Source organism: Gopherus flavomarginatus, chromosome 7, assembly GCF_025201925.1.
Source record: "Gopherus flavomarginatus isolate rGopFla2 chromosome 7, rGopFla2.mat.asm, whole genome shotgun sequence".
Lineage (NCBI taxonomy): Eukaryota > Metazoa > Chordata > Testudines > Testudinidae > Gopherus > Gopherus flavomarginatus.
In genome coordinates, this window is record NC_066623.1 from 1,059,910 (window position 1) to 1,087,599 (window position 27,690).

Sequence of the window (27,690 nt, forward strand, 5' to 3'; positions counted from 1 at the left end):
CCATTCCCTAAGTGTTGCAACTCAAACCTCCTTGACTTTGGCTCAAGGGAGGAAAACAGTGCAATATAACTGCAAAATTCTCTGCTGGTAGATCAGCCCCCGCTGAGCCTGGTACAGGGCTCCCCGTGGCACAAGGTCCCCACAACAGCCGCAGGAGGCACACTCAGTAACACTCTCACTTTGGGCCAATGGCTAGGGGTGTGAATCCCACACTGGGTCTTGGCCTGCAGGGGCATGGAGCAGCAGAGATGCTGCCTTGCATGGAAGGTGTTTGTGTCCAGTATCTCCACCTTCCACAGGAAAGGGAAGATGCGCTGCCATCTTTTGATAAATGAAAGCAATCAAATCGGGAGTCCAGTGCATTACTCCTTCGGTCGCTGCCCAGGCAGCGCAAGAGCTATTACTGAGCGCACAATATCCACCATCCGTATTCAATCACAGCAGAGTGTAACATGCTGGCTTGGCACCTGCATGGTGACAGGTGCTAGAGAAAAAGCCAATCTGGCTCCACAGGCCACCGTCTTTGGGGAGGGGGCGGGTATGGAAATTCCCACTGCCTCCTCCCTTCCAGAACACATGGCTTTCAAAAACTGGCTTTCAGGAGAGACCGAAATCCCTACATTTCAGTACTCACAAAAACTCAACATCAGTAACAACTTGGCAGGACCTCAGGAAAAAAACTGCACTGAGAAACCTCTATCTGAGCAAACAGAAAGCACCCATCTAACCCCAGCCCCACTGCAGGCCAGTGCTCTGGATACAGAGAGCCGCTCACATCTGTACCGTGCTCTCTTCACCAATGTCACCCTTTACAGAGCTTGGGGGGAGTGTGTGTGTAGGGGTGGAGGGGATGGTACAACTTTGAACAAATCACTTAGTTCTCCTGAGAGATAAATGCCCTCTGCAGACCCTGACTGGGCGCGATATATACACATGCTCTTCTGCCACAGGCACTAAGTAACGTGGTTTGCCAAGAGCCCTGGTACAGACCACCCCAGGAATGGCACCAGCAGCTCCTGGCTTCACTGCAGATGCTTAGTGTTTCCTACCTTCTCTGAGATCCAAAAACTGGGGCGTGGCATAAAATTCAGAAAGGTCACTCTCCAGAGGGCCAGCATCAAAACACTGGGAATAAACAAGATTGAAACAATTTACCAACTGCATTCAGAAACGAGCAAGGAGATGTGTTTTCCTGAGCAACTCAAGCTGAACATTTTTATGAACTGCTCTTACAAGTAATATTTCAGATTCCAACGAACTGAAAGAGATCAGAGAAAACAGGATCCTGTCAACTTTCAATTCATTTGCTTTGTGTTGGACAAATCTCTGCATATAGCAAGTCAACACTGGCTGGCCAGCTGGACTGCTCTGGCTGCTGCTGCTGATCATGCTGAGCAGTGTCATCTCACTGCTTCCTTGTGCTGCCCATCTGTTTGTTGAATCCACTTGTTGTCTCTCATCGTACACTTAGCCAGTGAGCTCACTGGGACAGAGCCTGTCTCTTTGCCATATATTCATACAGGGCTTAGGACAACGGGGAACTGATCTCCTGGTGCTACTGCACCAATACCATTAACAATCCCGTTGTCTGGGGGGCTTCACGCAGCAACAAGGGAGAGAGAAACATCTTTCGAAACAGAAAATGCAATTACAAACCCACAAAAATTGGCAAGGGCTCTTGGGTAGGCACAAAACCTACACAATTCTGGTCTCCTGTGTGTAAGAAAGACGAATTCAAACTGCAACAGGTGCAGAGAGGGGCTACTAGAATGATCCTTATGAGAGGAGACTCACAAAGCTTGGCTTGTTTAGCCTAGACCAAATGAAGGTCTAGGAGAGATCTGGTTCCTCTCTATACATATATCAGAGGGATAAACACCAGGGAGGGAGAGGAGTTATTGAAGTTAAGGGCCAATACTGGCACAAGAACAAACGGATATCAACTGGCCATCAACAAGTTTAGGCTTGAAATTAGATAAAGGTTTTCAACCAGAGGAGAGAAGTTCTGGAACAGCCTCCCAGGGGAGCAGTGGGGACAAAAAAACTAACTGCCTTCCAGACTGAGCTTGCTATAGAAGGGGCACTACGCTGGGGTTGCCTGTAAGGCCATACGGCTCATCCATTACCACTATTAGTGAACAGCTCCACAGGCCAGAGGTGGGGCTCTGAGTTACTACGCACAATTCCTTCCCACCTGTCAGGCTGGTGGTTCTCGCCCACTGATCACCATATTTCGGGCTGAGAAGGAATTTTGCACCCGGTTAGACTGGCAGAGACCATGGGAGGTTTTTCGCCTTCCTCTGCGGCATGGAGCATGGGTCACTCACCGGTTTAACTTAAGGTAAATGGTGGATTCTCTGTCACTTGAAGTCTTTAAATCATGATTTGAGGACATCAGTAACTCAGCCAGAGGTTAGGGGTCTATTGCAGGAGAGGGTGGAGAGGTTCGGTGGCCTGCAATGTGCAGGGGTCAGACTAGATGATCATGATGGTCCCTTCTGACCTTAAAGTCTGAGTATTTTTATCTCATTTTTTGAAATCATGTTGCCTGGTGAACATTAGAGACCAATGAGTGATTTTCCTTTAAACATCAGAATTCAGGGCCATAGAGAGCTACTTGAACCTTTCATACCATCGGAACCCCATCAATTTAAAGAACAGGTTTGATGAGACCCAGCTAAGACACAGTCTGATGTTCACTAGCTCGCAGAGGAGAGTAATGAGAGAAAGGTCATCATCACTTCAGAGAAAATTTTGTATATGAAAATTTTGAGGCTAGGACCTCAGGATCAAGATAAAGAAGCAACAGAATAGAACACATGGAGACTCCCTGCTCTCCAGCTGGAAGTCTACTGTAGAGCACTTCCACCTGGGTCTCCTGCTGAGCTCCTGGAGTTTCCTTTGCCAATGCAAATTAAAGGAGAGGGATGTTTCACAGCAGAAACTATCCAGTCTCCATTAGAAGCAAAGTTGTTTCCCTCCTTATCTAACTTCAATTGTTTTATTCACCGTAATGCGCAAACCAAAATGTGGTGACTCAGCACAGGGCTCATATGGCAAAACTTGACCTGGTGCTGAAAGGTTTTTGTTAGTACTGTCGGGAAGCGATGCTAGTTAGGATGAATCTGAGAGGAGATTTTGTATAACATGTTCTGAATCAATCTGCACCGAGCATTTCCTACAAATCATGAGCTGTCACCGTAGCCAAGGACATACTGCTACCCCAAGAGCCTGAGATCCACATTATTACATCATAGTTCATATCTGCAGCCAGCCAGAGACACAATCTGGGGTCTAGTATTTAACTGCCAGCTGGCATTCAGGGGCCGCTGGAAGGAACCTACCTTCTTTGGAGGAGCCCACCCCTCCTTCTTTGGTATAAACACAGCATCCAAATCATTGGATTCCAAGAGCTTCTTAGTTGGCTTCCTCTGACGCTTCCTCTCCAAGTTCCCTGCAATAAAGTTCGAGTTAGGAAAAATACAGTTTTTTTAAGTGGATTCAGACTAACAAAATCCATTATCAGATACCAACTGACATTTAAAACCTCATCTGCCTGCTACTCCTTGTGTCTCAGACTGCAGGCTCTATGAGGCAGTGACTATTCGGTATTTTACATGTGTGGAGCACCCAGCATTACACACCTCAACCTGGCTGTGCTCTTTAGGTTTTACCACAATACTGACATTTAAACAACAACGACAAACTCACAGAAAAACCGGAGCTGTTAGGTCAGACAGCACACGCCAGCAACGCAACTTGGAGAGAGCCAGGCAATCAGCAGCTACATCATTCAACAGCCCACTGACCACCCCTCAGCAGTCCCCTTCTCTATCTCATCGAGTTCCCTTCCACCACCCATGTATCTCCACCTCCATCCGGAACACCAGCTGTCTGCACTGTTATGTGTTCACATATTACCATCAAGTTGATATGACTTCAAAAATTACATTTTATGAACTTCTATATTTGATTCTGTATTGGTGCATTTAGGTGAATGAGGGTCCAGCTGCTGGTGTAAGTGTTTGGGGCAATTTTTCAGACCATAGCAACAGTGCTTCTGGTCTCACAATCAGGGGGACAGATGAAGCCTAACTCAAGCATCTGCCTCATACAGATGCAGCAACTACACTAGGATCCTGTTTATCCAAAATGTTTTGGGGACATCAAAAAACTTTCAGACTAACAGGAATAACTGTTGCAAGCAGCATCCATGCAGAGATAAACATGATCAGAAAAAATGGTTACTCACCTTCTTTTAACTGTTGTTCTTCGAGATGCGTTGTTCATCTCCATTCCAAAACAGGTGTGTGCGCGCTGCGAGCAAGCCAGACGGAAAACTTTTCCCCGAGCAGGCATGTTCTGAATCGATTTGCACTGAGCATTTCCTAAAAATCATGAGCTGTCACCATAGCCAAGGACATACTGCTACCCCAAGAGCCTGAGATCTACATTATTACATCATAGTTCATATCTTCAGCCAGCTAGAGACACAATCTCTCAGGTTGGTCTGGGCACCCCCTTGGAGTCACACCTTCATGGTACCCAACATAGAGCTCTGCCAACTCACCTTCTTGCTGGCTGCTCCAACAGAGGGGTAGGAGGGTGGGTATTGGAATGGACATGAACATATCTTGAAGAACAGTTACAAGGTGAGTAACCGTTTTTTTCTTCTTCAAGTGCTTGTTCATGTCAATTCCAATCAAGTGACTCCCAAGCCTAAGTTCAAGAGGTGGGGTTGGAGTCTTCAACTGACAGAAGCACTGTTCATCTCGGGCCTGCTGGGTGACCGCATAGTGCTGGTGAAAGAGTGTATGGAGGACTACGTCACTGCTCTGCAGATTTCCTGGATGGGAACCTGTGCCAGGAATGCCACTAAGGAGGCCTGAGTCCTGGGGGAGTGCGCATTGATTGAAGGAGCAGGCACCTTTGCCAAGTCGCAGCACTCCCAAATGCAGGACGTGATCCATGATGAGATACGCTGAGAGGAGACAGGAAGACTTTTCATTCTGTCCGCCACGAATAACTGGATGGACCTTCAGAACGGCTTCATTCTCTCGATGTAGAAGGCTAGTGCTCTGTGGACATATGAGTGAAGCCTCGAGCCAAAAGGGACAGCTCCATGGTTTGAGAACTGGCCTGCTAAACCCAAGGTTGGAGTTCAATCCTTGAGGGGGCCACTTAGGGATCTGGGGCAAAAAATCAGTACTTGGCCCTGCTAGTGAAGGCAGGTGGCTGAACTCGATGACCTTTCAGGGTCCCTTCCAGTTCTACGAGATAGGTATATCTCTGCTTCCTGGCGCTGGACTGTGGCTTAGGGAAGAATACAAGGAGGAAGATGTCCTGGTTGATGTGAAACTGGGAGACCACCTTTGGGAAAAAAGCCGGGTGAGACCTGAGCTGAACCTTGTCCTTATGGAACACAGTGTAACGGGGCTCTGATGTTAGGGCTGAGCTCAGACACCCTCCTAGCTAAGGTTATCGGCACCAGAAATGCCACCTTGAACGAGAGCGAGAGAGCAGGGAGCACACTGCCAAGGGCTCAAATGGCAATCCCATAAGATTGGAAAGGACCAGATTAAGGTTCCAAGCCGGGACAGGCTGTCGGACCTGTGGGTATAGCCTGTCGAGACCTTTACGGAAACAGCTGACCACTGGGTTGGCAAAGGCCGAGCAGCCCTCTGCACCTGGGTGGAAGGCGGAGATGGCAGCCAAGTGAACTCTTACTGATGACATCAACAGCCCCTGCTGCTTGAGAGGGAGAAGATGGTCCAGTATAAGTGGCACTGAGGTGAGCGTCAGGGACAGGAGGTGCTGCTCTGACCAGATTGAAAATCTCTTCCACTTGGCAAGGTTGGTGGCTCTCGTGGAGGGTTTCCTGCTGCCAAGGAGAACTTGTCTGACTTGATTAGGGCAGGAGAGCTCCCCTGCGTTCAGCCATGGAGCTTCCACACAGTGAGTTGGAGCAACTTGAGGTTCGGATGTTGGAGGCGGCCGTGATCCTGCATGATTAGGTCCAGGAAGAGTGGCAGGGTGACCAGGGTTTCCATGGACATTTCCAAGAACGATGTGTACCAGCGCTGGTGGGGCCAGGCTGGAGCTATCAATATTACCAAAGCTCAGTCCCTGCAAATCTTGAGGAGCACCTTGTGAACAAGAGGGACGGGTGGGAATGTGCATAGGAGATGGCCTCCCCATGGGAGGAGGAACGCGTCCGTGATGGAACCTGGGCTGTGACTCAGGAAGGAATGGAATCGCTGACATCTCCTGCTGCGTCATGTGGCATGCGAACAGATCTATTTGGGGAAAGCTCCACTGATGGAAGATTGAGTTAATGACATCGAGGCGAAGGGACCACTTGTGGCCATGGAACAACCTGCTGAGATAGTCTGCCAGTTCGTTCTGTATTCCAGGGAGGTACGATGCTTGCAGGTTTATTGAGCGCTCTACACAGAAGTCCCACAGCATGAAGGCTTCCTGGCACAGGAGAGAGGAGTGTGAACCCCCTGTTCGTTGATATAAAACATTGCCATGGTGTTGTGTATCAGCCCTGACAGACATCTCCCTGCTAAGTGGGCTCAGAAAGTCTGGCATGCCAGGCACGCCTCTCTCAGCTCTCTGACATTGATGTGCAGAGCAAGATCCACCTGAGACCAGCGGCCCTGTGTCTTGAGCTCTCCAGATGTGTCCCCCAGCCCAAGTCTGACACATCTATCACTAGCAAGAGGGATGGCTGGGGGCTGGTGAAGGGGACCCCCCTGCACATACCACCTGCGGCTCAAGCCACCACAGGAGGAAGTCGAGTACTGGGCAAGGCAGGGTTACGATCCTGTCCAAATGGTCCTGACCGATACACTGATGCTAGCCACTACTGAAGAGGCCGAAGTCTGAGTCTCACCTCTGTACTAAGCAGGTACACGCAACCATGTGTCCTAGAAGTTTCGGGCAATTCCTTGCTGTAGTGGTGGGGAACTGCCTGAGACCTCGAATGATGTCTCTATTTGGGGAAAGCCCCACTTCGGGAAGGAACGCTCTGGCCTGTGTTGAGTCTAGTACCGCCCTTATAAACCCTAGCCTCTGAACCGGGGACAGCTTTGATTTACTCTTTTTTGGTAGGGGGCCTGGTTCATTGAATGTCATTCTTATGAAGGTGTCTTGACCCTCTACCTGGCCCTTGATCAGCCAGTTGTCGAGGTACAGGAACACCTGTACACATCGCCTGTGCAGGAACGTGGCCACGACTGCCACGCACTCGGTGAATACTCGAGGTGCCGCTGACAGGCCGAACGGGAGGACTGTGTACTGGCAGTGGCTGTTGTTCACCACAAACCTGAGGTATTTTCTGTGGGACGGAGTTATCGCTATGTGAAAGTACATGTCCGTCAAGTCGAGGGTGGAGACCCAGTTTCCTGGACCCAGTGAGGAGATGACGGAGGCCGAAGAGACCACGCGGAATTTGAGTTTCTTCACAAACTTGTTGCGTTCTCGCAGATCTAGGATGGGCCTGAGCCCTCCCTTGGCTTTCAGTATTAGGAAATACCGGTAATAGAAGCCCTCACCCTTCTGCTCCTGGGGAACCTCTTCCACTGCCCCAAGCAAAAGGAGCAAGTGCACCTCCTGTGTAAGGAGTTGCTCGTGACAGGGCTCCCTGAAGAGGGACTGGGAACGGGGGTGGAAGGGGGGTGCAAGGGCAAGAGGGCACAGAATTGGATGGAGTATCGCCTCTCTACCATGCGGAGCACCCAGCAGTCCGAGGACCATGCACGGTACAAAGGGGATAGTCGGGACAAGAAGGTAAGGTGGGGTAGATCCAGTTCTTGATCTGGTACGTCGTCCTCATGCGCGCCTTCAAACAGCCTGTTTCTGGCCTTCTGAAGACTTGGTCAGGCCTGAGGATGGGTGCGGCCTCTTCCCACCTCTCCTATTCCTCCTCCAGGAGCTGTCCTGTCCGTTTTGCTGGTAAAACCGCGGATGTTGTGGCCTGAAATTCCTGTGTGGCATCACCAAGATCTAGACCTCCTGCTGCTGGACCTATCCGAACGATTGAGCTCCAAAAAAAGATGACCACGAAGGAGAGGTACTAGCTGGTGCAGAAGAGCAGTGCCAAACCTCTGGGAACTGATATTGTCTGTTGTCCCCCCACCCCACCCCATGGGTGGTCAGCACTAGGGAGTGGCATGCTGGAGATGGGTAGCAGCATGACATCATCAACCGCTTGCCCCTAGAGGGAACAGGCAGCCTGGCTGACACTGGTGCCTCGTCCTTCCTTGGGGAAGGTGGAGTTGTCAGGCAAACAAGGTCCTGCGCTGCCTCAAAAAAGTCTCCGGAGTGAAGGGGAGTTGAATGTCCCGTCCTTGACAGTACAGAGAACAGTAATAGGCTGGACTCGACTGGACTTCTTACAGGCAGGAGTCAACGAGCCCCTGGATGCTGCCGGGCCCAACGTAGGCTGGATGGGCTGAGGCCTCCCTGCCGCTGGCTCCTTAGGCTTAGGAGGGGAAGAGCATCCTCTCTCCTGCCTCTTTCTTCCGGGGCACCGGGGATACAGATCGGCACCTACTAGAGTCTTATGTTCAGTGCCGTGTCGGCGCCGGGAGTCCTTAGTTTCCTTTCCAGGAGCTGACTCGCGCCATCGGCACCGGTGCACTGCACATGGAGGAGGGACACTGCTAAAGGCGCTTGCAGAAGCAAGAGCAAGGGAAGTTCCAGCTAGCCATCACTGGCGGCAAGAAGGAACTGAATGGGTGGCAGGTCGGAAGGGCCCTATATTGGGCACCATGAAGGTGCGACTCCAGGGGGCGCCCAGGCCGATCCTACGGATGCTGCTGGAGGAAAATCTTCCGGCTGTGGTGTACGTGGCATGCACACACCTGATTGGAATGGACATGAAACAAGCACTCGACGAAGAAGAGGGAGTTCTGAATACCCAGGTTTGGATAAACACCTAGTATGCGGAGAGCACATCACATTATGGACAATGCTAGGAAATGTGAAGTGAGCAGCTGATTCATTTGGCTACCAAGTTTATAATTTATGCTTACTTGCTTACAGCCACATTACTGAGTTTAACAAAACAGAAATCAGAAAGCTGTTCTTCAGCTTCCCAACACAGATCTGAGTCAGAATTCCTGCCGCTGGATGCAAAGCAGACGTGCACATTTCGGAAGGGAGGCATGCTGCGTATCGCTTACCTGATTTCAGGAAACGTTCCTCTGCCTCCAGAGAACAAGCAGAAACTTCAGACACATCAGGGGAAGATAACATTAGCTCCGGCAAGTCTGAATGTCCATCTACGAGTAGGTCAGTGGGCTCAGAGGAATGGGACACTGGCTCTTCTAACAGCAAATGTTCTGCTTCAAGAACTGGAGGAGCATCTTTGGTTGAAGAGGAAGATGGAGTTGACACCAGAGGGTTCCGCTCCAGCTGCACATTTCGGAGATCACTTCCACGCCTGCATCGTGATTGAAGCCTTTCCCCTCCCTTGAACTCAGACCTCTCCTGGGAAGTCACCTAGCAGCAGATACAGATGGAAGTGGGTTTAACCTGTCCATTGCTACGCACAGCAAGAACACAAACAACGTACTGCGGGGATACAAACCAGAGCCCGAGAGCAAAACCACAGAATGGGAGTTAGCAGCACAATGCTCTCACCTACCCTTTGCAATTGCTCCTGGCCCTTCTTTGATTTTTTCTTAGGTGCAAATATCTGATCATATTCTTCTGCATATTCCAGAAGCCGTTTGCTCGGCTTTCTAAGGCGTTTCTTTTCCGAATATGCTAAGAAAAAAGAAAACAGCTTCAGGATGAAGTTTCTGAGAAGAGCAAAAGGCTGGCATGAAATCTCCTTCTAGCCTGTCTGCAGAGGTTGCTCCAGCACTATTTTCCAGAAGCACCATGAAGAAAAGGTAGTGTAATCCAGAGGAGAAAAGTCCTTCACTTGATTCTCTTTGACAAATCGTTATCTTTAAGGCCTGTCTGCACTGTGACAGAAGCCTTGTGGCACAGCCGCAGCTGGCTGGGTCAGCTGACTCTCTCAGTGGGCTATAAAAATGCAGCATAGACTTTCAGGCTTGTGCTGGAGCCTGGGCTCTGGGATCCTGCCCCTCCCAGGGTCTCAGAGCCCTGAGTCTACACTGCAATTTTATATCCCACAGCCCAAGCCTGAGTCAGCTAATCCCAGCCAACTGTGGAACTTTCACTGCAGCGTAGATTCTAGTTCCAAACTTATTAACCCTTTCTTGGCACAGTGGGTGAGATTTTCAAAAGTGCCCAAGACAGCCGGGCACGCTGAACTCTCACTGGTAGTCAGAGAGTCCTACCTCCCCAGGAGATCCTACACAGGCACTTTTGGAAATCTCAGTCTGCTCTCCCGTTCCTAAGATCCCCCCTCCACTGAACCTTTTCACACCATTTTCCCTGTTATTCCAGAGTCTCGCCCACTCGTTAAGACTGAAGCTGTTGCTCTTCTTAACATAGTTTAGAGTTAAGCCAAGTTTCACTGGCAGCTGCCTTGGAAGCCTCTCTTCTTCCCACCTGTATCCCATGCAGCATCCTATACCCGGGAGAGCCTTCAGGTGTCTCTCTCCCTCTCCTGCAAAGCCACTTCTTCCACTTCGCTTCACAATACGCCACGCTGCTATGATGCTGCCTGATCTGTTTGCTGCCTCAATCAGACTGCACGTTCCTCAGGGCACAGACCTGCCTTCCATAGTTTGTAAAGCATTGTAGTATTACAGAAAAATAAGCTTCCATTCATAGATTTCGAAGCAAGGAGGAACACTGTGGTCATCCAGTGTGACCTTCTGCATAGCACAGGCCAGAGACCGGCCCCACAATAACTGCTAGAGCAGAACTGTTAGAAAAACATCCAGCCTTGATTTAACAATTGCCAGTGACGGAGAATCCACCACAACCGTCAGTAAATTGTTCCAGTGGTTAGTCACCCTTCCTGTTAAAAAACCATATGCCTGATTTCCCATTTGAATTTGTCTAGCTTCAATTTCCAGCCACTGGATCGTGTTAGCGCTCTCTCTGCTAGACTGAAGAGAAAATTATTAAATATTTGTTCCTCATGTAGATACTTCTAGACTGTAATCACGACACCCCTCAAACTTCTCTTTGTTAAACTGAACAGAGTGAAGTCTTTGAGTCCACATGGACTCCTCCTGAGGGTCAAAATGACAGTCTGGACCTATACAATGAATGCTTCCGCCGGCGTGCACAGGCAGAAATCGTGGAACAACAACATCGCTTGCCTCACAACCTAAGTCGTGCAGAACGCAGTGCCATCCACAGCCTTAGAAACCACCCTGACATTATCATCAAAGAGGCTGATAAAGGAGGTGCCGTTGTCATCATGAACAGGTCTGACTACCAAAAGGAGGCCGCCAGACAACTCTCCAATACCAAATTCTACAGGCCACTTCCCTCAGATCCCACTGAGGAATACACTAAGAAACTACAGCATCTACTCAGGACACTCCCCACACTAATACCAGAAGAAATCAACATACCCCTAGAGCCCCGACCAGGGTTATTCTATCTACTACCCAAGATCCACAAACCCGGAAATCCTGGACGCCCCATCATCTCGGGCATTGGCACTCTCACTGAAGGACTGTCTGGATATATGGACTCTCTACTCAGACCCTATGCCACCAGCACTCCCAGCTATCTCCGTGACACCACTGATTTCCTGAGGAAACTACAATGCATTGGTCACCTCCCAGAAAACACCATCCTAGCCACCATGGATGTAGAGGCTCTCTACACAAACATCCCACACACAGATGGAATACAAGCTGTCAGGAACACTATCCCTGATGATGCCACAGCACAACTGGCTGCTGAGCTCTGTGCCTTTATACTTACACACAACTATTTCAAATTTGATGACAATATATATCTCCAGATCAGTGGCACTGCTATGGGCACCCGCATGGCCCCACAATATGCCAATATCTTTATGGCCGACCTGGAACAACGCTTCCTCAGCTCTCGTCCACTCACGCCCCTTCTCTACCTACGCTACATTGATGACATCTTCATCATCTGGACCCATGGGAAGGAGACTCTGGAAAAATTCCACCACGATTTCAACAGCTTCCACCCCACCATCAACCTCAGCCTGGACCAATCTATACGGGAGGTCCACTTTCTTGACACCAAGGTGCAAATAAGTGATGGTCACATTAACACCACCCTATATCGAAAACCTACCGACCGCTATGCCTACCTTCATGCCTCCAGCTTCCATCCCGGACACATCACACGATCCATTGTCTACAGCCAAGCACTGAGGTACAACCGCATCTGCTCTAATCCCTCAGACAGAGACCAACACCTACAAAATCTCCACCAAGCATTCTCAAAACTACAATACCCGCACGAGGAAATAAGGAAACAGATCAACAGAGCTAGACGTGTACCCAGAAGCCTCCTACTGCAAGACAAACCCAAGAAAGAAACCAACAGGACTCCACTGGCCATCACATACAGCCCCCAGCTAAAACCCCTCCAACGCATCATCAAGGATCTGCAACTCATCCTGGACAATGATCGCACACTTTCACAGGCCTTGGGTGGCAGGCCAGTCCTTGCCTACAGACAACCTGCAAACCTGAAACATATTCTCACCAGTAACTGCACACCGCACCATAGTAACTCTAGCTCAGGAACCAATCCATGCAACAAACCTCGATACCAACTCTGCCCACATATCTACACCAGCGACACCATCACAGGACCTAACCAGATCAGCCACACCATCACTGGTTCATTCACCTGCACATCCCCCAATGTAATATACGCCATCATATGCCAGCAATGCCCCTCTGCTATGTACATCGGCCAAACTGGACAGTCTCTATGGAAAAGGATAAATGGACACAAATCAGACATTAGGAAAAGACGGTTACTCACCGTTGTAACTGTTGTTCTTCGAGATGTGTTGCTCTTATCCATTCCAGGTAGCTGTGCGCGCCGCGCGTGCACGTTTGCCGGAAACTTTTTACCCCAGCAATTCCAGTGGGCCGGCAGGTCGCCCCCTAGAGTGGCGCCACTATGGCACTAGACATATAGCCCTGCCGGCCCACCCGCTCCTCAGTTCCTTCTTGCCGGCTACTCCGACAGTGGGGAAGGAGGGCGGATGTGGAATGGATATGAGCAACACATCTCGAAGAACACCAGTTACAACGGTGAGTAACCGTCTTTTCTTCTTCGAGTGATTGCTCACATCCATTCCAGTTAGGTGAATCCCAAGCCTTACCTAGGCAGTGGGGTCGGAGTGAGAAGTCGCAGCCTGGAGCACTGCAGATCCAAAGGCCGCATCATCTCTGGACTGCTGAACCAGGGCGTAACGGGAAGCGAATGTGTGGACCGATGACCAGGTCGCCGCCCTACAAATCTCTTGGATTGGCACGCGGGCAAGGAAAGCCAGCGATGATGCCTGTGCTCTGGTGGAGTGAGCAGTCACACGGCCCGTCGGAACGTGGGCCAGGTCATAACAGGTCCTGATACAGGAGGTAACCCAGGAAGATATCCTCTGCGAGGAAATCGGTAGCCCCTTGACCCTGTCTGCTACCGCCACGAATAACTGGGGGGACTTGCGGAACGGTTTGGTTCTGTCCACATAAAATGCTAGCGCCCTACGGACATCTAGCGAGTGGAGCTGTTGCTCCCTGCGGGACGAATGGGGCTTTGGGAAAAAGATGGGGAGGAAGATCTCCTGCTTAATGTGGAAAGCTGAGACCACCTTGGGAAGGAAGGCCGGGTGTGGTCTCAGCTGCACCTTGTCTTTATGGAAGACCGTATACGGGGGATCTACTGTGAGGGCCCGTAGTTCTGACACCCGTCTAGCTGAGGTGATGGCCACTAGGAAGGCGGTCTTCCATGAGAGATAGAGCAGGGAGCAAGTAGCTAACGGCTCGAATGGAGGTCCCATGAGCCGAGTTAGGACCAGGTTGAGATCCCATGAAGGGGCAGGAGGGCGGATCTGTGGATAGAGACGCTCCAGTCCCTTCAGGAATCTCACCACCATGGGGTGGGAGAAGACGGAACACCCGTCCACTCCAGGATGAAACGCGGAGATAGACGCTGGGGGACCCGGAGGGACGACAACGCCAGATCCTGGGCCTTGAGGGACCAGATGTAGTCTAGAATAGTGGTGATGGGAATCTCCATAGGGAGAAGACCTTTCTCCAAACACCAACAGGAGAAACGCTTCCACTTAGCCGAGTAAGTAGCCCTGGTGGAAGGCTTTCTACTGCCCAGGAGAACCTCCCGAACCGGGGTAGAGCAGCGTAACTCGGAGCCTGTCAACCATGCAGGAGCCATGCCGTAAGGTGCAGAGACGGAAGGTCCGGGTGACAGAGCCTGCCGTGGTCCTGGGTGATCAGGTCCGGATGCAGGGGCAGGGCAACTGGGTTGGCTACTGAGAGGTCCAGCAACATGGGGTACCAATGTTGTCTGGCCCACGCTGGGGCTATGAGAATCACCCGAGCTCTGTCTCTGCGCACCTTGAGGAGAACCCTGTGTATCAGCGGAACGGGAGGAAACGCGTAAAACAGGTGGGTCGCCCATGGGATCAGGAAGGCATCCGCTATAGACCCGGGCTCCCGACCCTGAAAGGAGCAGAATGCTCGACATTTCCTGTTCTCCCTGGACGCAAAGAGGTCCATCCGGGGACGACCCCACCTCTGGAAGAGTGAGAGGGCGACATCTGGACGGAGGGACCACTTGTGCGAGCGGAAGGACCTGCTCAGTCGATCCGCTAGAGTGTTTCGTACTCCCGGGAGATAGGATGCGGAAAGGTGAACGGCATGGGCTATGCAAAACTCCCAGAGACGCATCGCCTCGACACATAGGGGAGAGGACCTGGTGCCGCCCTGCTTGTTGATGTAGAACATGGTCGTCGTGTTGTCGGTGAACACCGTGACACAACGACCTTGAAGGTGATGGACGAACGCTTGACAAGCAAGACGGACCGCTCTCAACTCCCGTATATTGATGTGGAGGTCCAGCTCCTGAGAGGTCCACAAGCCCTGAGTTCTTTGGGCGCCGCAGTGCGCCCCCCAACCCAGATCTGAGGTGTCCGTAGTCAGGGATGCCGAGGGCTGGGGCGGATGAAACGGGAGCCCCGCACAGATTACGGACTGGTCCAGCCACCATCGGAGTCCAGTACCCTTTGGGGAACAGTGACAACTGTGTCCAACGAATGTCTGGCCGGCCGGTACTGCGCGATGAGCCAAGATTGAAGAGGCCTCATGCGGAGTCGGGCATACGCTGTCACGAACGTACAGGCCACCATATGGCCCCCAGGAGGGCCAGACATGTTCTTAGAGAGGTCAGCGGGGCCGCCTGCAAGCGCAGAATGATGGCCGACAGCGACTGGAACCTGGGCAAGGGTAGCAAGGCCCTGGCTAGGGAAGAGTCCAGAATGGCCCCGATGAACTCTATCCTCTGCGTGGGGAGCAGAGTAGACTTGTCCACGTTGATCACGAGGCCGAGGGCAGCAAAGAGGCTGCTGATCCTGCGGACGTGGTCGCGGACCTGCAGCTCCAATGTGCCCCGGATCAGCCAGTCATCGAGGTAGAGGAACACGTGAATGCAGCAGCGCCGAAGGTGTGCGACGACGACTGCCATGCATTTCGTGAACACCCTCGGGGCCGTAGAGAGGCCAAACGGGAGGACCGCAAATTGGTAATGCTGGCGGTCGACCACAAAGTGGAGGAAACGCCTGTGCTGGGGGAATATAGCGACATGGAAGTAAGCGTCCTGCATGTCGAGGGCGGCGTACCAGTCTCCGGGATCCAGGGATGGGATGATGGTTCCAAGGGATACCATACGGAACTTCAACTTCACCATATACTTGTTGAGTCCCCGCAGGTCGAGGATAGGCCTGAGGCCCCCCTTGGACTTGGGTATTAGAAAGTAGCAGGAATAAATCCCCTTGCCCTTCTCGCTCTCTGGAACCTCCTCTATGGCTCCCTTGACGAGGAGTGTGTGCACCTCCTGACGGAGGAATTGCTCGTGAGAGGGGTCCCTGAAGAGGGACGAGGATGGTGGGGGGGGGGCGATGAAAACTGCAGGCGATAACCGGCCTGCACAGTACGCAAGACCCAACGGTCTGATGTTATTTGGGTCCACGCCGGGAGGAAAAATGAAAGACGGTTGGAAAACTGCAGGGAAGGATCCGGAGGGGAAACTGGTACTGCGCCCTCGGGCGCACCTTCAAAATGAAGGCTTGGGTCCAGGAGGGGCCTTGGCGGAGCCTTGGTTTTGCCCCGTTGGGCCACCGGACTGTCTGCATCAGTTGTTCCTGCCACAGCGCCTAGTGAGGTCCTGCCGCGGACGGAACTGAGGATACGGTCGACGCTGTTGTTGTTGGTTCTGCTGCCGGAATGGCCTGCGCTGTGTCGCAGGCGTATGCATCCCCAAAGACCGTATTATGACCCTATTGTCTTTAAGGTCCTTTAGTCTGGGGTCTGTTTTAGCGGAAAACAGGCCCTGGCCTTCGAAGGGGAGGTCCTGGATCGTATGCTGGAGCTCTGGCGGAAGGCCAGAGACCTGAAGCCAGGAAATTCGGCGCATCGTAAGCCCCGAGGCAAGGGTCCGAGTGGCCGAGTCCGCAGCATCTAAGGAGGCCTGTAGCGAGGTCCTCGCTACCTTTTTGCCTTCATCCAGGATGGTGGTAAACTCCTGGCGGGCGTCCTGTGGTAACAGCTCTGCAAATTTTCCCGCCGCTACCCAAGACTTAAAGGAGTAGCGGCTAAGGAGGGCCTGCTGGTTCGAGACCCTGAGCTGTAGCGCCCCTGCTGAATAGACCTTGCGGCCCAGGAGGTCCATTCGTCTCGCCTCCTTCGACTTGGACGCCGGGGCCTCTTGACCGTGGCGCTCCCTGTTGTTCACCAACTGGACCACAAGGGAGCAGGGTGTCGGGTGAACGTGCAGGTATTCATAGCCCTTCGAGACGGCCATGTACTTCCTTTCCACTCCTCGAGCGGTTGGAGGGATGGAGGACGGTGACTGCCAGATAGTAGCGGCGTTGGCCTGAATAGTCTTGATAAAAGGCAGGGCCACTCTGGTGGGCGCATCGGCGAAGAGGATGCTCACCACCGGGTCCTCGATTTCAGAGACCTCCTCTGCTTGAATGTCCAGGTTCAGGACCTCCTCCGACGTGTGGCACAGGTGTGCCCTAAGATCTAGAGGGGGAGGGCTGGAGGACGAGGTACCCGCCACTGCCTCATCCGGGGAAGACGACGAGGAAACCCCCGGCAACAGAGCGTCCACGGGGGGTTCTGTCTGGGGCTGCACCTCCGTCACTGGAGGGAGCTCCGGGTCCTGGTGGCTGGACCTGTCTTCTGCTTCCGGGGAGGGAGAGGGCCTAGACACCGTTGCCTCTGGTGGCCTGCGTTCCGCCGCAGGGCCGGGAGTAATATGCTGTGGACCCTGGGCTTGGCGGTATGCCCATGGGGTCCAAAACCCCCACTGTTGAGGCCCTCGTTCCTGAGGTGGAGGGTCCTGAAACAGGGCCGAGTGTCTGTCCTGGCCCAACGCATAGGCGCTCTCTGCCTGAGAGGACACGGATGGTTCCCTTGAAGGCCACGGAGGCGCTGAGCCAGTTTGATAGGCCTCTCTATATGCCGACTCAGACCTCTCCTCGGTGCCGAGGATCGGTGCCGCGACCCGTATCGGTGCCAGGATCGGGACCGGGAATGGCGTGGTAGTCGGTGCCGGGATCCGGATCGGGATCTGCCTCGAGGCCGGTGCCGAGAGCGGGACCGCGACCTTCGATCAGCGCAGTGCCGGGATGGCAGTGGGGACCGGGACCTGCCACCGACGCGGTGCCGGGAGGTCAATCGGGATCGGGACCTACCACCGGCTTGGTGCTGGGAGGTCGACCGAGGAGCTGAATGCCGAGGTGAACGGCTCCTAGAGTCTCGGTGCCGGTGGTAAGAGGAGCCAGACCGGGACCGTGCAGATACTGATCGGTGCCGCGAGTGCGACCGGTACCGCCGGGGAGAACAGTGCCGGAACTGCGAGCAGCGCCCCGAGCGTGAGTGATCATGTCTCTGGGGCGATCGGTGCCGGGACTCCGGAGACAGCACTCTCAGCATCGGTTTGCCTCTGGAGGTTACCCATCCCGGGGGTGCCGTGGTCTGAGGCTGCGATGGCTCCGTGAGCGCTATCAAGTCCCGTGCTGAGGCAAAGGTCTCCGGCGTAGATGAGACAAACAGCTCGACCCCTGATCTCAAGGGGGAGCTAGGAGGGGCTGGACTCGACGGATCTTCCGGACCCGGAGTCAACAGCAGCCCTGCAGGCGGTGCCGCGGCCAAGGTAGGTGCCGCGCGCTCCACTCGGGCCTGCCTCGATGGTGTTGCAGACGTCGAGGGTCTTGGATATGCTCCCGGTGCCGGGGATGGACGGTGCCGGGGAGTCTTGCCGGTGCCGGCGCAGTCCGGTGCCGGAGTAGAAGTGGCCGGTTGCGCCACCGGTGCCGGAGTCAGTGCCGCTTCCATTAGGAGAGCGCGGAGTCTTTGATCCCTCTCCTCCTTTGTGCGAGGCTTAAAGGCCTTGCATATACGACACTTCTCACTGATGTGCGATTCCCCCAGGCACTTGAGGCACGCGTCGTGGGGATCGCTAGTCGGCATCGGCTTCTTGCATGCCGAGCACTGCTTGAAGCCCGGCGAAAAGACGGTTACTCACCTTTGTAACTGTTGTTCTTCGAGATGTGTTGCTCATATCCATTCCAGTTAAGTGTGCGCGCCGCGCGTGCACGTCTGCTGGAAACTTTTTACCCTAGCAACTCCAGTGGGCCGGCAGGTCGCCCCCTAGAGTGGCGTCACTATGGCACTAGATATATACCCCTGCCGGCCCGCCCGCTCCTCAGTTCCTTCTTGCCGGCTACTCCAACAGTGGGGAAGGAGGGCGGGTGTGGAATGGATATGAGCAACACATCTCGAAGAACAACAGTTACAAAGGTGAGTAACTGTCTTTTCTTCTTCGAGTGCTTGCTCACATCCATTCCAGTTAGGTGATTCCCAAGCCTTACCTAGGCGGTGGGGTCAGAGTGAGAGGTCGCGGCCTGGAGCACTGCAGATCCAAAAGCAGCAGCATCTCTGGACTGCTGAACCAGGGCGTAATGCGAAGCAAATGTATGAACGGATGACCAGGTCGCTGCCCTACAGATTTCTTGAATGGGCACTTGGGCGAGGAAGGCCAGCGAGGAAGCCTGTGCTCTGGTAGAGTGAGCAGTCACTTGGCGCGACGGAAGTTGGGCCAAGTTGTAGCAGGTCCTGATGCAGGACGTAACCCATGACGATAACCTCTGAGAGGAGATCGGCAGCCCCTTGACCCTGTCCGCTACTGCCACAAATAACTGAGGGGGACCTGCGGAAGGGTTTTGTCCTGTCCATGTAAAAGGCTAGCGCCCGGACATCTAGCGAGTGGAGCTGCTGCTCCCTGAGGGACGAATGGGGCTTAGGGAAGAAAACTGGGAGGAAAATCTCTTGGTTGACATGGAAAGCTGAGACCACCTTAGGAAGGAAAGCAGGGTGCGGCCTCAGCTGTACCTTATCCTTGTGGAAAACCGTATACGGTGGGTCCACCCTGAGGGCCCTCAGCTCTGACACCCTTCTAGCTGAGGTAATGGCCACAAGGAAGGCGGTTTTCCATGAGAGGTAAAGCAGGGAGCAGGTAGCTAATGGCTCGAAAGGAGGGGCCATGAGCCGGGACAGGACCAGGTTGAGGTCCCATGAGGGGGCCGGAAGGCGAATTTGGGGATAGAGCCTCTCCAGCCCCTTCAGGAATCTCACCACCATGGGGTGAGAGAAAACAGAACAGCCGTCCATGCCAGGATGAAAAGCGGAGATGGCAGCGAGGTGAACTCGTAGGGACGACAATGACAACCCCTGGGTCTTAAGGGACCAGACGTAGTCCAGAAGAGTGGTGACGGGAACCTCCATAGGACGAAGAGCTTTCTCTGCACACCAGCAGGAGAAGCGCTTCCACTTGGCTGTATAAGTCGCTCTGGTGGAAGGCTTTCTGCTGCCCAAGAGAACTTCGCGGACCGGGGTGGAGCACCGCAGCTCAGAGTCAGTCAACCATGGAGGAGCCACGCCGTGAGATGGAGCGACGGAAGGTCCGGGTGACGGAGCCTGCCGTGGTCCTGCGTGATGAGATCCCGATGAAGAGGTAGGGTAACTGGGTTGGTCACTAAGAGGTCCAACAACACGGGGTACCAGTGTTGTCTGGCCCATGCCGGAGCTATTAGAATCAATTGGGCTTTGTCCCTGCGCACCTTGATTAGAACTCTGTGAATCAGGAGAATGGGCAGGAAAGCATAATGGAGGTGTGTTGTCCAAGGGATCAGGAATGCATCCGCGAGAGACCCGGGCTCCCGACCCTGGAAGGAGCAGAATGTTCGACACTTCCTGTTCACCTGGGATGCGAAGAGGTCTATCCGGGGACGACCCCACCTCTGGAAGAGTGAGAGGGCGACGTCAGGACGGAGGGACCACTCGTGTGAAAGGAAGGATCTGCTCAGCCGATCCGCGAGGGTATTCCGCACTCCGGGAAGGTAGGAGGCGGACAAGTGAATAGAATGGGCTATGCAGAACTCCCAGAGACGTATCGCCTCCAGACAGAGGGGAGAGGACCTGGTGCCGCCCTGCTTGTTGATGTAGAACATGGTCGTCGTGTTGTCGGTGAATACCGCAACACAACGACCGTGGAGGAGATGGACAAATGCTTGACAAGCAAGGCGGACCGCTCTCAACTCCCGTACGTTGATGTGGAGGTTGATCTCTTGCGGGGTCCACAAGCCCTGAGTCCTCTGCGTGCCGCAGCGAGCTCCCCAGCCCAGGTCAGAAGCGTCCGTGGTTAGGGATGTGGAAGGCTGGGGCGGATGGAACGGGAGCCCCGCACACACTACGGATCGGTCCAGCCACCAGTGTAAAGAGTCCAGCACTGCCTGAGGGACGGTGACGACTGTATCCAATGACCGTCTGGTCGGTCGATATTGAGTAATCAGCCATGTTTGAAGAGGTCTCATGCAGAGACGGGCGTGCGCTGTTACAAACGTGCAGTTTGCCATGTGGCCTAATAGGGCCAGACACGTTCGGATTGAGGTCAGCGGGGCCGCTCGCAACCGGAGAATAATGTCTGACAATGACCGGAACCTGGGCAGGGGCAACAAGGCCCTGGCAAGGGTAGAGTCTAGAACAGCTCCGATAAACTCTATCCGCTGCGTCGGGAGTAGAGTGGACTTGTCGGCATTGATTACGAGGCCCAAAGCAGCAAAGAGGGAGCTGATCCTGGTGACATGATCTCTGACCTGTTGCTCCGACGTACCCCTGATCAGCCAGTCGTCCAGGTAGGGGAAGACGTGGATATGGCATCGTCTGAGGTGAGCGACGACTACTGCCATACATTTTGTAAATACTCGTGGGGCCGCAGAGAGGCCAAATGGGAGGACCGCAAATTGATAGTGCTGGCGGTCGGCCACAAAGCGGCGGAAACGCCTGTGATGGGGGGTGATAGCCATGTGGAAATAGGCGTCCTGCATATCGAGGGCGGCGTACCAGTCTCCGGGATCCAGGGACGGGATGATAGTTCCAAGGGACACCATGCGGAACTTCAACTTCACGATGTACTTGTTGAGTTCCCGCAGGTCGAGGATGGGCCTGAGACCGCCCTTGGATTTGGGGATCAGGAAATAGCGGGAGTAAAACCCCTTGCCCTTCTCGTTCTCTGGAACCACCTCTATGGCTCCTTTGGCCAGGAGCGTGTGCACTTCCTGACGGAGGAATTGCTCGTGAGAGGGGTCCCTGAAGAGGGACGGGGAAGGACGGTGGGAGGGTGGGGGTGAGGAAAACTGCAGGCGATAACCGTCCTGTATCGTGCGTAGGACCCAGCGGTCCGATGTTATTTGGGACCACGCCGGGAAGAAAGAGGAAAGGCAGTTGGAAAACTGCGGGAAAGGATCCGTAGGGGAAACTGGTACTGCGCCCTCGGGCGCACCTTCAAAATGAAGGCTTAGGCCCTGGGGGGGCCTTAGTGGAGCCCTGGCTTTGTCCCGCCTGACCTCCCGACTGCCTGCGGCGGTTGTTCCTGCCCCAGCGTCGCGAGGGGTCCTGTCTCGGGCGGAACGAGGGGTATGGACGCCACTGCTGCTGTTGGTTTTGTTGTCTGAAGGGCCTGCGTTGGGTCGCCGGAGTATGCATTCCGAGCGACCTTATGATGACCCTATTATCTTTTAAGTCCTTCAGCCTAGGGTCAGTCTTGTCCGAGAACAGACCCTGGCCTTCAAAGGGGAGGTCCTGGATCGTGTGCTGGAGTTCCGGTGGAAGGCCGGAGACCTGCAGCCACGAGAGGCGCCGCATGGTGAGCCCAGAAGCCAGGGTTCGCGCGGCCGAGTCAGCGGCATCAAGGGAGGCCTGGAGTGATGTTCTTACCACCTTCTTGCCCTCGTCCAGGATGGTGGAAAACTCCTGGCGTGCGTCCTGTGGCAAGAGTTCCGCAAACTTCTCCGTCGCTACCCAGGTGTTAAAGGAGTAGCGGCTGAGGAGGGCCTGCTGGTTGGATACGCGGAGCTGTAGAGCCCCTGCCGAATAGACCTTGCGGTCCAAAAGGTCCATGTGCCTGGCCTCCTTTGACTTAGGCGCCGGGGCCTCCTGTCCGTGGCGCTCCCTGTCGTTCACCGACTGGACCAGCAATGAGCAGGGAGTCGGGTGAACGTACATATATTCATACCCTTTAGATGGGGCCATGTATTTCCGCTCCACCCCCCGAGAGGTCGGGGGAATGGAGGCCGGTGACTGCCAGATGGTATTGGCATTATTTTGTATGGTCTTTATGAAAGGCAAGGCAACCCTGGTTGGCGCATCGGCTGCCAGGATGCTCACCACTGGGTCCTCCACTTCCTCTACCTCCTCCGCCTGTAGGTTTAGATTTTGAGCCACTCGGCGGAGGAGATCCTGATGTGCCCTTAAATCCAATGGCGGGGGGCTGGAGGAAGAGGTACCGGCCACCGCCTCATCCGGGGATGAAGATGAGGAGATTCCAGGCAACAGAGTATCCACGGAGGGTTGTGCAAGGGGCTGCACCTCGGTATCCTGAGGGAGCTCCGGGTCCCGGGAAGTGTCCTCCGTTTGCGGAGAGAGGGGTGGCCTGGACACCGTAGCCTCCGGTGGTCTACGCTCCGCCAATGGACGGGGGGTGATGTGATGAGGACCTTGTGTTTGGGCGTATGCCCACGGGGTCCAGAATCCCCACTGCGGATGTCCTCTATCTTGCTCCGGGAAGCGGTTTTCGTGCCTGTCGAGTGTCTTGTCATAGGCACTATCATCGAGGGAGGAGACGGAGGGCTCCGTAGCAGGCCAGGGAGGCGCTGAGCTGGAATGGTACAGCGCCGCCGGTGCCACGACTGACGTTCCCTCGGTGCCGAGGGTCGGTGCCGTGACTCATACCGGGACCGGGACCGGTGTGATGACCTGCGCCGAGATCTCGACCTGGAGCAGGAGCGATGTCGATGTCTGGAGCGGGATCGCGACCTTCTAGAGGCCCGGTGCCGAGACGGCAATGGAGACCGGGACCTACTACCAGCGCGGTGCCGGGAGGTCGACCGGGTGCGGGACCTGCCACCGGTTCGGTGCCGGGAGGTCGACCGCGGTGCCGAACGCCGAGGCGAACGACTCCTGGAGGCTCGGTGCCGATGGTGTGATGAAGCCGATCGGGACCGGCCAGATGGTGATCGGTGCCGCGAGTACGACCGGCACCGTCTAGGCGATCGGTGCCGGGACGCCGAGCGGTGCCCCGAGCGTGAGTGGTCGCGCCTTCGAGGTGATCGGCGTCGGGACGCGGGAGAGGACGGACGAAGCATCGGTTTGTCCGTGGATACGATGCGTCCCATGGGTGGCAGCTGTGGTTGAGTTGGCTCCGTGAGAGCAATCAAGTCCCGAGCCGAGGCGAAAGTCTCCGGCGTTGACGGGACCCTTAGCTCGACCTCTGATCGTATTGGGGAGCTAGGAGGAGCTGGACTCGACGGACCGTCCGGGCCCGGAGTCGACAGTCCTGCAGGCGGTGCCACGGCTAAGGTAGGAGCCGAGCGGTCCACTCGAGTCTGCCTGGGTGTGGAGACAGACATCGAGGGACGTAGGTCTGTCCCCGGTGCCAGAGATGGTCGGTGCCGTGGAGTCTTGCCGGTGCCGGCGCAGTCCGGTGCCGGAGCCGAAGCGGTGGACTGCGCTGCCGGTGCCGGAGAGAGAGCCGCTTCCATGAGGAGGGCACGGAGACGTTGGTCTCTCTCCTTTTTAGTGCGCGGCTTAAAGGCCTTACAAATGCGGCACTTGTCACTAATGTGCGATTCCCCCAGGGACTTCAGGCACGCGTCGTGGGGGTCGCTTGTAGGCATCGGCTTCTTGCAAGTCGAGCACTGTTTAAACCCCGGCGAGCCGGGCATGGGCCCGGTGCCGGGGAGGGCAACAGCCCACCCACAGGCAATGTTCAATAACTATTTACTAAAACTTAACTAACTACAACTATACTGAAAAGGTAACTATAACTAACTGAGAAAAAAGGTTTTAGAAGCTAAACGACGAGGAGAGCTAGGGACGTGGAGGTCAGCGAACCGCACTCCACAGTTCCAGCAACCGACACGGCGGTAAGAAGGAACTGAGGAGCGGGCGGGCCGGCAGGGGTATATATCTAGTGCCATAGTGGCGCCACTCTAGGGGGCGACCTGCCAGCCCACTGGAGTTGCTAGGGTAAAAAGTTTCCGGCAGACGTGCACACGCGGCACGCACACCTAACTGGAATGGATATGAGCAAGCACTCGAAGAAGAACCAGGCATGAGCCCGGTGCCGGGAAGGGAAACGGCCCACCCGCGAACAAGCTAAACAACTATATATAATAAACAACTAACTAATACACTACTTCCAACTATGTATAAAACTATTTACAACTACGACCACGAACAGAGTACAGGAGAGCTAGGTATGTGGAGGACAGCAAGCCGCACTCCACAGTTCCAGCAACCGACACAGCGGTAAGAAGGAACTGAGGAGCGGGTGGGCCGGCAGGGGTATATATCTAGTGCCATAGTGGCGCCACTCTAGGGGGCAACCTGCCGGCCCACTGGAGTTGCTAGGGTAAAAAGTTTCCGGCAAACGTGCACGCACGGCGCACACACCTACCTGGAATGGATATGAGCAACCACTCGAAGAAGAATGGCAATATACAAAAACCTGTAGGAGAGCACTTCAACCTCCCTGGCCACACTATAGCAGATCTTAAGGTGGCCATCCCGCAGCAAAAAAACTTCAGGACCAGACTTCAAAGGGAAACTGCTGAGCTTCAGTTCATCTGCAAATTTGACACCATCAGCTCAGGATTGAACAAAGACTGTGAATGGCTTGCCAACTACAGAACCAGTTTCCCCTCTCTTGGTTTTCACACCTCAACTGCTAGAACAGGGCCTCATCCTCCCTGATTGAACTGACCTCGTTATCTCTAGCTTGCTTGCTATCATATATATACCTGCCCCTGGAAATTTCCACTACATGCATCTGAGGAAGTGGGTATTCACCCACGAAAGCTCATGCTCCAAAACGTCTGTTAGTCTGTAAGGTGCCACAGGATTCTTTGCTGCTTTTACAGATCCAGACTAACACGGCTACCCCTCTGATACTCTTTGAGTCTGTCACTCTGAGGCAGGTTCTCTAACCCTTTCATCATTCTTGTAGGTCTACTCTGAACCCTCCCCGATTTATCAACATTCTTACTGAACCGTGGACATCAGAACTGGGCACAGGATTCCAGCAGTGGCCATTCCAGTGCCCAATACGGAAGTAAAAAAAACTAATACTGAGGCAATTCTGCACCAAAAAAATAAATACTCTGCACACAATATTTTAAAATCCGTGTATTTTATGTCAAAATAACACAATATATTCATACCATTTTCAATTATTTGCTGACAAGTATTTTGAAATAAATTACCAAAAGAATTGAAAATGGTGTGATTATATTGTTATTGTCTTTCTGTGTTATTTTGACAATTAAAATAAGCAGAACTTAGCAAAAATTTTAATTTTTCAGTGCAGAATTCCCTCAAGAGTACCATGGTTGTGTGTGGCACAATCTGGATGCAGACAGCTCGGTGGGGGGGTCTGGGTGCAGGGGGGAATCTGGATGCATGCGGGTTCAGTACGGGGTTCTGGGTGCAGGGGGAATGGGACTCTGCAGGGGAGTCCAGGTGAAGGTGGTTAGAGCTTAGTGGGGGAGGGACTGAGGGAGTAGGGGTCAGGGTGCAGCTGGTTGGGACTCAGTAGGATGGGGGTCTGGGTGTGGGAGGCTCCTGATGCAGGGGGTAAGGCTCACCAGGGTGGAGGTTTGGGGGGCTCAGTGGTGGAGTTTTGGGTGCAGGGGGCTCAGTGGGGAGGGGTTCCGGGTGCGGCAAGGGGTCACTGTACAGAGAGCTGCTCCACATCCACCCAACCCCTACACATCCAGACACCTCACACACAAACTTAAGCCCCCGCTGCTGAGCCTCACTGCCCCACACCTGGAACCAGCCCCCGCCCCTCTAGCGCAGCCAGACACACACACACACACACCCCCCGTGGTACAGTTTCCTGCAGCTAGCGGAGGAGGAGGGGGAACTCAGTCCCAGGCGGGGGGTGGGAGGGGAGGAGGAGGATGGAGACGAATGTTCCTGGGTGGCCAGGGCATCCCCAGACCCCTCTCCTCTGAATGATTTACCTCTTCCCCTATGAGCTGCCAGGGAGGGGTGAGTGAGTACTGGTGCAGCTTCTCTCTGCTTCCCCACAGAAACCAATTTATCTTCAAGGAAGCAAAGAGAGGCTGTGGGGTGGGGGACAGGCATTTTTCTGCTGCGCTGCAGAGGCACAGAATTTTCCCAGAAGTAACTAACCTCCCTATTTCTACTTGAGATTACCCTGTTTATGTATCCAAGGATCACCTTAGCCCTTTTGACCACAGCATCTCGCTGGGAGCTCATGCTCAGCTGATTATCCATCACGATCCCCCAAACATTTTTCAGTCGCTGTCTCTCAAGATACAGTCCCTTATTGTGTAAGTATCGTCTACAGTTTTGGTTCCTAGATGTATCATTTACATTTAAGTGTATTAAAACGCATAGTTTGCTTGGCCCCAGTTCACAAAGAGATCTCTATCGCTCTGTATCAGCAACTCATACTCTTTATTATTTTCCACTCTGCAATTAGTGTGCCATCTGCAAACTTTATTAGTCAAGATTTCTGTTTTCTTCCTGGTCATTGATAAACATTTTCAACAGAGTAGTGCCAAGAACCAGTCCCTGCTGGACCCCTCTAGAAAGACACCCACTTGATGGAGAATTCCCCGTTTACTATTACATTTTGGGACCTATTAATTAGCCAGTTTGTAACTGATTTAATGTGTCATGTGCATTTTGTGTCATTCTAATTTTTAATCAAAATGTTCTTACAATCACCTTACAGAAATCTAAGTATATTACAGCAACACTACTACCTTTATCAACAAAACCTGAAATCTTATCAAAAAAAGATAGCAAGTTAGTTTGATAGGATCTAATTTTCCACAAACCCATGTTGATCTGCATTAATGACACTTCCCCCATTAAATTCCCCCATAAAATCTGTGTCAGGCTGCCAGGCCTATAACGA

General features: G+C 53.6%; 1 protein-coding gene across 6 annotated transcripts in view; it reads right to left on the reverse strand.

Moving 5' to 3' along the window:
* The window catches only part of NSD1 (nuclear receptor binding SET domain protein 1), a 133,706-nt gene that overhangs the window by 50,073 nt on the left and 55,943 nt on the right, over positions 1-27,690 (reverse strand). For 5 of the 6 annotated variants that reach the window (XM_050962909.1, XM_050962910.1, XM_050962912.1 and 2 more), the window contains exons 5-8: positions 9,656-9,777; positions 9,192-9,510; positions 3,345-3,454; positions 1,050-1,125 (exon numbers count right to left, since the gene is read on the reverse strand). In XM_050962909.1, the coding sequence (XP_050818866.1) occupies positions 1,050-1,125; positions 3,345-3,454; positions 9,192-9,510; positions 9,656-9,777 (627 nt within the window). The remainder of the gene's footprint in view (positions 1-1,049; positions 1,126-3,344; positions 3,455-9,191; positions 9,511-9,655; positions 9,778-27,690) is intronic. The other variant, XM_050962911.1, reaches the window with a different exon arrangement.